The 9,742-nt window shown below is 45.6% G+C and overlaps 1 protein-coding gene across 1 annotated transcript; it reads left to right on the top strand.

Moving 5' to 3' along the window:
- The first annotated feature begins 2,059 nt into the window (after positions 1 to 2,059).
- LOC144103559 (uncharacterized) lies at positions 2,060 to 8,775 on the top strand. Its single transcript, XM_077636246.1, has 4 exons — positions 2,060 to 2,154; positions 4,466 to 4,700; positions 8,078 to 8,176; positions 8,641 to 8,775. Exons 1-4 carry the CDS (start codon positions 2,096 to 2,098, stop codon positions 8,773 to 8,775), a joined length of 528 nt encoding a protein of 175 aa, XP_077492372.1. The 5' UTR covers positions 2,060 to 2,095.
- Positions 8,776 to 9,742: the final 967 nt, after the last annotated feature.

Here is a 9,742-nt window from a genome sequence, read left to right as displayed (position 1 = left end):
CGACACGCTGCCGCCGCGGTCGGGTTAGAAACCAGGTACTTCGGTTCAGTAAGTAGACGAGAGCCTTAACCGCTAAGTTATAGCGGCGGGTAACCGCCTGTTCTGTTCTGCAGAATCAGAATAACAGCTCCTGGGCCGACCCTTTAGCGAAAGGGAAAACCATTTCGTCTGATGAAGAGAAATCGGTTTCTGCCGGCAGGAATGCGGAAAAAGTTCTCTGTTGCATGTTTTCTTGCTTCGCAGTGCATTTGCTCCGCTACTTCTGAGCTTACCAGAAAATCCTAAATCACTACAAATTAGGCAGAGCGGTACTTCCGAAAGCAAGTAAGCAGCTTAACAAAAACGGAGAGGTTGCGTTGCGCGAGCTACAAAACGGAGTATTCCCTAACCTTCAGCTTTCTAGCAAGTAGCACCCGGAGATTTTCAGCCCCAGGTGCAAATGTTGAGAGGGCATATCGGACATGATCCATATGATATGGACATGTCCTAGCTTTGGGCAAGTTGACAAAACAGATGAGTCCTGGGAGGCACTGCTTCACAACGAGGATGAAACTAAACAACGGGAAGTCATCCGTCTCGCCCTTTCCGCTTATGAGATTCAAGAGATCCCTGTCGCCGGATGAGGGGGAGGACATGCTGGGACCGAGTGGCACCTCGGATACCCATCAAGCTTTTCACGGGTGCAAATAATGGGTGCAAATAAATGTTATTTCTCCCTGTCCCTACTGAGCTTATCTTGCCCTCATCGCTTAAAAGCCTCCCAAAATGATAGATAGTGAACGGTCTTGGCTGTAAATTTCATCATAGCTTCCGTTAGTTCAGTTATCTCCCTGTGTACCAGCGAGCACTGAGAAAAATTTTAAATGCGTTATTCTCATATTCTCATAGTCATATTCTCAGACCAACAAATAAATAAAATAATCACGTCAACCACCGGTTTGTATCCCGTGCCGTGGGTTCCGTTAGCCATTGAAAAATATCGCATTTATCATGGTCTGCTCAGACTGATAGTAAATTACTGTTAAGCAATACTAAGTGCACACACTAAGATAATAAAATGAAATTGGCAGGACGGTTCACACTGTTTAACGAGAGATTCACCGACAGCTGTCTAGACATATTTGTTGAGGTAGAGAATACGAGAATAATTGATATGTGCATAGCTCTAGAGCAGTATTTTTATTTTTCCACACGTTTTTCCAAAAGCACTCTTCTCCAGTGCTCCACTCTAGATGCTCTGCGCCACCGATGACATTTTCGTCGGGTGGCGTGTTTCGCAGGAGCTTCCGCTCATGGACCGTGATACATTCCTCGAACCTTCCTCCGGTTAGATCTTATGGTAACCAGCCCCCGGTTACGATTTCTTACGATCTCGCAACACCCTCCTGTTTACACGGTAATCATTCTCTAGTTAGTGACTCCTCTGCTCTCGCGACCTTGCCCTCCTTCCACGCTAACCACCTTCCGGACGGCTCCCTTGGCAACAACATTCCGGTCATGCCTTCCTTTGCTATCGCCATACCCGCCTTGCAAGGGTAAGAACCTCTGTGCGTTTTTTGTTGAAACCACGCTGCGCTTACGCGTTGTTACGCTCTCACCATACCCCCCTCCTTTCGCGGCAATAATTCTCCGGTTGGGGATCCCTCCGCTTTCGCAATGCCCTCCTCGTTTCACGGTAACCACGCTCCGGATGGTTCCTCTGGTAACCTCCCACTGGTTACGCTTACTTCCGCTCACGTTATACACTCCTACTTTCAAGGTAAACTCCATCCTAGTTGCTCTCAAGGCAATGCATTCGCCGTTTGGGCTGGCTGCTATAAATGCTACTTCTTCCTATTATTATACTGCTACTAGAACGGCGCTAATCCTAGGAACGTGCACCTAACAGCTGTCGCTGTAAAATAATGCAGTATGAGTGTACACCTTATCCTTGCTTCAAGAACTGCGGATTACTATGCGCGAAGGGCCGAATAACAATATGGTAGACTTTGTATGAAATGACGACCGCCTTGTTTCCTCATTTCAGTGGAGCTGGCAGCGGCTCCTAAACACAGTATTGAAAGGTGTGTTGAGCTTCGAGGAAACCACGCCGGTCATGGTCGAAAACGGGGGCTACTTGCGCCAACTGGCCGTGTTCCTGGGCCAGTACGACCCGTGAGTGTCGGCCCTTTTCTAGAGCGGGGAGATTTTTTTGTCGTACGGACCGTATATGTGCTAACTTCGAGGAGGAAGGAAAACCTTATTGAGGTGGAGCCACTTGACAAAGAGCTTCTCCTTTAAAGCACGTTGCTCATACGCCCTGTGCGAGCGAAGTTAAATACTGTTGGATAGAGAGGTACGGTTTTGTAGCGAAAGCTACATTGGCCACGAACTCACAGTGTCGCACCGCACCACGTGGCCAACCACGCGACGAACCACGTGACAACAACTAGCCAGATAACCAGACTAACCTGGACTTGCAATCAAGATTAACCAAGGCTAACCAAGCTACGTCTTAGCTTTCGCTACGTATATCCTGGCATAGCCGAGCTAAGCCACTGCCAATTTTTATAAATAAGCGGAAAACTGTTGGCCCCGTAGGTGGCAGTACGACCTTCGAAATCGAAATTCGTTTCTAAGAGATATACTCTGCTTCTGGTGGTAACTACGCAGGAACACCTTTTGTTGCTTTGTGCAAGTGCAGCTGTCATTGCGTCGAGGAGGAGTATTTTGCTGTAATATTCTGTACATTTCTGCCAAAACAGGCAAACTCAGTACAGCCGCTTCTTGCATATTCGCTTTAAATTTACACGCCGAACGGTTGTCATCGAAAACAGCAAGAGTGCATTTACCCTTGGCGGGCAACTGTAAAAATAGTTTCAAAGTTGTGGTGATAGATTCAAAGTGATGAGTCTCATTGCATCACGATTCGTAAAGGGGCTCTGTGACATTCAGACCTAATGTCCCGGATTGCACGCCGCACACGGGATATTGAGCCAATTAAGTTGAAATATCGATAACAGCATTTCATTTCATTTCATTTTATTACCTTAAAGACCCCTCGCGGGGTATTACATAAGGGGTGGGATTAGCAGGAAAAGGCACAAAACAATGCCATTAGTGATCATGAACAAAAAATGTTGTTTAGATTATTTGCAAATGATGAAGGACAGGTGATGTCGACGATGTGCTGGGGAAGGCCGTTCCAATCCTTAGCTGCACGTGGGAAGAAGGAGGCTGAAAAAGTAACAGTTCGGGCACGTGGGCGAAAAACTTGAAGCGTGTGGCTAGTGCGATGAGAAATGTATGATGCTGGCGTGATGTAAGGGGCACGGTTAAGTGATGAGTAAAAGAACTTGTGGTACAGTGATAGCGTGGCTATGCGACGACGAACGGAAAGAGGCGATAGTGCTGATTTGGTTTTTAAGGCTGAAACACTGACGTCGTAGGAGTAAGAAGAATGAATGAACCTTGTAGCGCGGTTTTGAACGGCTTCTAGATCGTTTACGAGGTTAATATGATGCGGGTCCCATATGGCGGATGCATATTCAAGTTTAGGTCTAATGAGTGACTTGTAGGCGAGCAATTTCACGTGATGTGAGGTGAGGCGAAGGTGACGTTTAAGAAATCCCAGAGTTTTGTTAGCCGATGATATCACGTTAGTAACATGTGCATTCCATGTTAGGTCATTAGATAATGTGACGCCTAAGTATTTGAAAGATGATACAGATTCTACGAACTCGTTAGCGATTTTGTATTGGAAGGCATGAGTCTTTTTGCGACGGGTGATGGAAAGAAGCTTCTTAACGTCGTGGGCAAGTATCAGTGCCCATGCAGTATAGGCTACGCGAGACATCAATTTGCAGATGTTTACCTCTCGGTGTGACAACACAACACGTATTGAAGCAGTCGTTCAGTGCTGGTTTCAAACACACATCGTTTCAAAGTAAACTATGATTCTCGTTTTTATCAGTAATTAGTCAAGAAGGCTTGCTATGGCTCCCCGCTAAACCTGGGAGCTGGACTTATCTGCAGCAAACTTCGAGCTACTGCCATTCCTGTCGTAGTCATGAAGGTGGCAGAGAAATATAGAACGCTCTTATTGATGTACTATCGCTGGCAGAAGTAACAGGCCCCCCCCCTCCCTCTCCAACTTCTCTTCGCTACCACTCTGCGTGTGGGCGCAACCTGATAAAGAACTTCTGGTGCTGAGACCGGCGCAGTATGCCCTTCTCGAAGCTGGGCGTGCTTTGTCAGGCAGAGCCCCACTTAGGGTGGCACATGTGAGAGCTTTCGGTGGTCTCTTACCTTTGCCATGATAGTTGGAAAGCTTCGCTGCTCATCATCAAAACTGTACTGACTTTGAGCCCAAGCACTAATCGGTGTAAAATGACTTCTTTAGATTCAATCTGCGTTTGATGTAAGGTGCCGGTTCACTGCCTGATATCTTTCTCATCAACTATAAAGCCCGCCTGCCCTTCCTCAGGCACCACATCCTCAACTTCATGGCGCTATGCGTGGCCGACGAGCTGAGCGCCTTTTTTACCGAGCGCCACTCCCGGGCTAGCCACGCGGCGCGGCTTCCCTACCGCGACCGCAGCCTTCCCAGCAGGCCGCAGCTGTGCCTGCGGTTTGCCGAGCGCATATGTCCGCTTGGCGTAGAGGCGTTGCTGCTGCAGGCCGTGGCCGGGACCAGTGTCAGGGAAGACCTCGTCAAGGAGGTTGGTGTATAGCCACCTGTCCGCCGTGACAGGTGGCTGTTAAATTAATTATTGGTCGCTCGGGAAGAGCAACCTGGGGCACTGAAGGCACACCGCTGTGAGCGCCTGCCATAGCAGGGCAGTGGCGCATCGCTTATCCGCGGTCATATAGGTACATATAGGCAAGCGCTCGTTATTGTACTTGCTTGGTCTCCAGTTATGTGCACTGCAGAACATACGCCTGTCAATATGATCTCCATTGAGACCGGTCCTGGCCTTCCCCGCCCACATTACCGTCTATAAATTTTCCTGTCATTCTGATGTTATCTTAGCGAACTAAGTGAGACAATAATTAAAACTGGGCTTTTTATTTATCCTGCGGAAGCAAGACCTCCACTAAAAGGTTCGCAAACATTTTTTTAGTATGAGCCTCTACTTTGTGCCGCACGTAACCTGAAAACCAAACCATGAACATTGCAAGAGGAAACAGCGTCGAGCTCAGGGCCCCACTCAGACCTTTTGTATGAAGGTGCCTTGAGCGCATTCACGGAAAACACAGGAAACAGCTCTTCGCTAGCACAGATGTGTTATTTAGGGTAGGATGGTTTGGGAGGGCTTTATTCGTAGCGTGCCTAATGGCTCAATGTCCATGGCAGTAAGCCTTATCTAGAAATATATCGGTAAAATGTGGGCAGCATGTGTCACCCGTGAAGCGCTGAAAGAGTTTATACTTGGAATTGGAAGGTCTGGAATGAACTTATTTACCGAAAAGTGTGGATGCGCTTAAAGAGAAGCTGTATTTTATATGTGCACTGTCTGAAAAGGAAGACATAGCAACAGCACCTACGTAGTGTTGTATACTTTGAAACCTAGTGGCAAAGTGCACTTAGCAATGCTTCGGGTACCGAAGTTAGAAGCCATGAGAAAAATCATTACGATGTGCGCAAAAATGACAGCAATGCTCAGTGGAGTCCTATAAAGCCCAAAAAAGTCACAGCTAGGTTTTTTAGCATCAACTGTCTAAAAAGCAAGAACAATCGAGCTTTTAGAAATTGAAATTTTTTGTTGCATGTTTAGCATGGTTATTAAGCAGCAGACATCTCCCCAAATTAATAAAATGGTAAGTCGCAATCACCATAAGCGGCAAATATCAAGCCGCGATTGTTGGGAAGGAAAAATAGGTAATATGAAAACGCATGCGATTTATTCAAAATAACCAAATGGGAAAGTGACTTCTCATTCCATTTACTTTTGAAGAGAATACGGCTCTCGGTACCAATTTTTTTTCTTTTAATCCTTCTGCTATTTTTAGTAAATCTTCTATTTAAGAAGGTGTAATTCTTCTTTCAATGATATTAGTTTCTTTCTATTCATTTCTTCTTCCAGCGGGTATTGTGATTGTAGGCTTAAGGCTAAGACACGTAGAAACCAGCGGTGGAATCTGCTCGCATGTGCTGCTTGCACGAACCGGATGTACATAAAAAAAGCAGTATTGCTGGCATTGATAATCATGCTTCGGACACACAACTGGATAAAAAGTGCACCGCCGGTATCTAAGCTTAGAAATTGTTTGCACAAGGCAAGCGACAAAAAGAAAAGGAACGCTGAGAAAGTGCGTCCCAGAAAAAAATTACTTGTGAAACTAGGCTACTGGCTTACCTGAAACTTCCGTGAGTGCCTTCACTGGCTCATTGGAGGACTGGGTCTTCCTCTACGCTGAAGTTAAGCTTCTCGCTTTAAGGCAGGCGCGACTAGATCTTCTGTGCGCCGAAGTTGACCGTTCCGACCCATAGTTTTGCACTTTCTGCGTGTTCTGCATCTCTTTATCACAGCGTCCCTAGCATTATATTCTGCTTTAATGTGGCACAATAACGCCACAAAACTCCATTCTCGGCAGCGGCAATGGTAGAGCAGCGCACTCCGCGAGTTTTCTTAGTGGCTTCCTGTTTTCTTTTTGCTTTCGCAGCAGCTTAACATGTAGTTGTCTTTCATTTCTCTCTTCTTTCAGTTTCTTTCCGCAAGACAGCACCTCTCCATTTTCTTTCCTTTTTCATCTATGCTTTCTCTCTCCTTTCTCTCCTATTCGTTTTATCGCTGCTTTTACCTGTGCAAAAAACCTACAGCGGGCTTCATTTGCACTACTCCTAGAGTGGACTCCCTATAACGGATCTCGCTGCAATTTTCTACAATACTTATTGGTTCTCAGTTTTTCTTAAAACTTTGCGTGGTAATTTCCCCTGCTGGTCACAACGAATCTATGAGTAGTAATTTTTTGCGCTTTTAAAAAACCGGTAAGGCTTTTCAATTGATGTCGGAGTTTTTTTTTTTTTTTTAGCGCACAAAAAGACTACACTGTAAGAGAGGAGGAAGATAGGACAGGGCGATTTCTGTCCTGTCTTCCTCTCCCTTTTTTTCTGTCGTCTTTGTGTGCGCTCAAAAGAACTTTTGAGAATGGACCTACATGCCTCACAACGCATAGTTTACTGGAATGCCTTCTAATTAATAATTTGCTCCAATGAGCGTAGCGACCACACGAGATAAATGTATACAGGTGACGTTTGTTTTTCTTGCTCGCAACGCTTTCGTTCATTTTTTTCCTAATAGTGCTTTTTTAATAGTTTCTCTTCCTGACCTGTACAGAAATTTGGGGAATAATGCAATTTCATGAAGTGACAGAATAAATAACATGCTTGTGGTATCTTCTTTAAATCTCTTTCAAAGAATAATGCCATTCACCGCTGTGTCTTGGCGATTATTGCGTTCTTACACTGAAAAACTGGACCTGCGTTTGAGCGCGGTCACGTTTTAATTTTCGAGGATCCAGGAAAACAGGTGTGCACTGATCGCGGGCATGTGATACAATTAGGTTATCGAAATAACGTGCCACCCTTCAATCCTTGCGGCGTGGATAAAACCCTACACTGCTACTATCCAATAATTTTTCAAAAAAACTGTGGTGTATGTGAGGCTTTACATGCCTAGAATGCATGCGAGGTGTGAGAGATGCCCCAGTGAAATGCGCCGGGCTAATTTAGACTAATCGCCTTATTTTTTAGCGTCAACTAACACTACAAAGCAAAAGCGCGAGTTTCAATGCCCGTCCTATTCAAATGCAAGCGTTACGGCCGGGATTCAATTCTGCGACCTGGCACTCACCAGCGGAAAGACGTAAATAAAACCATCGCGAAGAGTTTCTTCATGGCAGGCCAAATCATAACCTTCAAGAGAAAATATTTAGTCAGGATTTCAGGCGCTATAAACGAAGCGGATAATATTACCGAAATTCGTTTCGACATATCGCATTGCAGTCGGAGAAAACTATAGCCCGTTATTTTACACGATGTCGGCAATGGTTTTATCGTACTACAATGTCGATCTTTCGCCCTGCTTTGATGCAGTTCTCCTGGTGGATCCCGCAATTCAAGGACACTGTGGCTTCGTACGCTAGGCGCCTGGTGTGGCTGGGACTTTCCAAGGCCACAGAACTGGAAGCCGTTGTAAGTGAGCGCTGAGAAGCGAGTTGGTGTTTTACTTATTCATGGCAATGACGATAACTTCACGCAGATTACCAGTGGGCTTTAGACGAAACATTTGTATCTGAAAGTTCATCAATACAATTTGTACAACAAATATCTGTACCCTCCGTAGCAATAGCTAGCCAATTTGAATACGTTTTATACTGAACAGCGTTGAAGTATGCCTAACAAATAAGAGCGCATCTGAATACTTTCTTTCAGTTCTTATCAAAACAGACTGTTTTCCGTTTAAGTTGCAGTCGACATGTGGTTATATTTGATTCTTTCCTCCAACGACACCGCACATCAGCAGTGGGAACGGCCATAGGCTGCTAAATATGCGTCCCAGTGCTCGTGTGTCTCCGCGTTCAGGAAAAAAAAATAGACTAATGATTCTGCTCATTGATTTTAAATCATATGTAGAAATATATAATTTTTATTTTTAGATCAACGGACTGAAGGTCGAGTTGATGTTCTCCAGCGCTGCGGTTGGCCTTGGCGAGGACCTCAGCAGAGTCGAATGCGGGGTGAGTGTCGAAACACACGGTGCAGAATTATATGCAACCAGCAACGCCGGATGAATTTCGGTGGATTCTGGCAGGAATTTTTTTTTCGAGAAAGGCGCCTTCCACATGAACGCGACCGTACCAATCTGAGGTAACCCAAATTTTTAAATGATTTATACCGGCAGTTCGTTAAAGGGACTGTGAAACACTGCTTGAACGGATGCCGGCTGCACTTCAGATGAATTCTTTATGTCAAACGATGCTGACTCAAAAATAATTGCGAGAATCGATGCATAGGAACGGGAATTATTCATTGAAAAAATTTCTGTATACAAGCAAACAACAAAATTCAGGGGGCACTTTGTTGACCTAAAGTACGGTGAGGCAAAAGCCTTTAGCTCGGTGTTGCTGCTCGTGCCAGTGATGTGTGGTTAGGATGGTAACTAAGTACAGAATTGTTTGTGAATCTTAAATGCTGAAGACACTAAAGGGTGTTTTGTAGGCATCTGTCTTACTCGATGCCTATCGGCAAACACTCTCCAGCGTCCTAGACAAGGAGAACTACATATACGCTGGCAGGAAGTAACGTAGTCGTTAGCACGCTGGGCAGCGGAACGGGAAGATGGTGGTTCGAATGCCATCGTGCACAATTATTTTTTTTCTTATCCAGCTGAAGAGCGTAACCGAAGGACGGACGGACGGACGCGTGCAAGAGCCATTAAAGGTTTTTGCCTTAAAATGCTGCCCTCAACTCGAATTTCGAGGGGCTTCCCATTCCAATTTCACTCTCACAATGATGACATTGGGCGGGACCAATCAGAACAGCCCATCTGAGCAGGTCTCGGAACTTTGCACGTCATGGTTGCCTAATCGCTGTGACTCGTTCTTGCCAAGACTGATAGCATCGTTTTAATGGTTACAACAACCACGAGAACGCCCAGCTGACCCTGCTAGGCTTCATCGTCACGTCGACGGCGCAGAAGCGGAAAGGGATCAATGACGTTTCCTGACTTACGGACCTGAACTCGAGCGCGAGAGACCG

This window comes from Amblyomma americanum, chromosome 9, assembly GCF_052857255.1.
Source record: "Amblyomma americanum isolate KBUSLIRL-KWMA chromosome 9, ASM5285725v1, whole genome shotgun sequence".
NCBI classification, from domain to species: Eukaryota; Metazoa; Arthropoda; class Arachnida; order Ixodida; family Ixodidae; genus Amblyomma; species Amblyomma americanum.
This window is presented reverse-complemented; position numbering and strand designations above follow the sequence as displayed.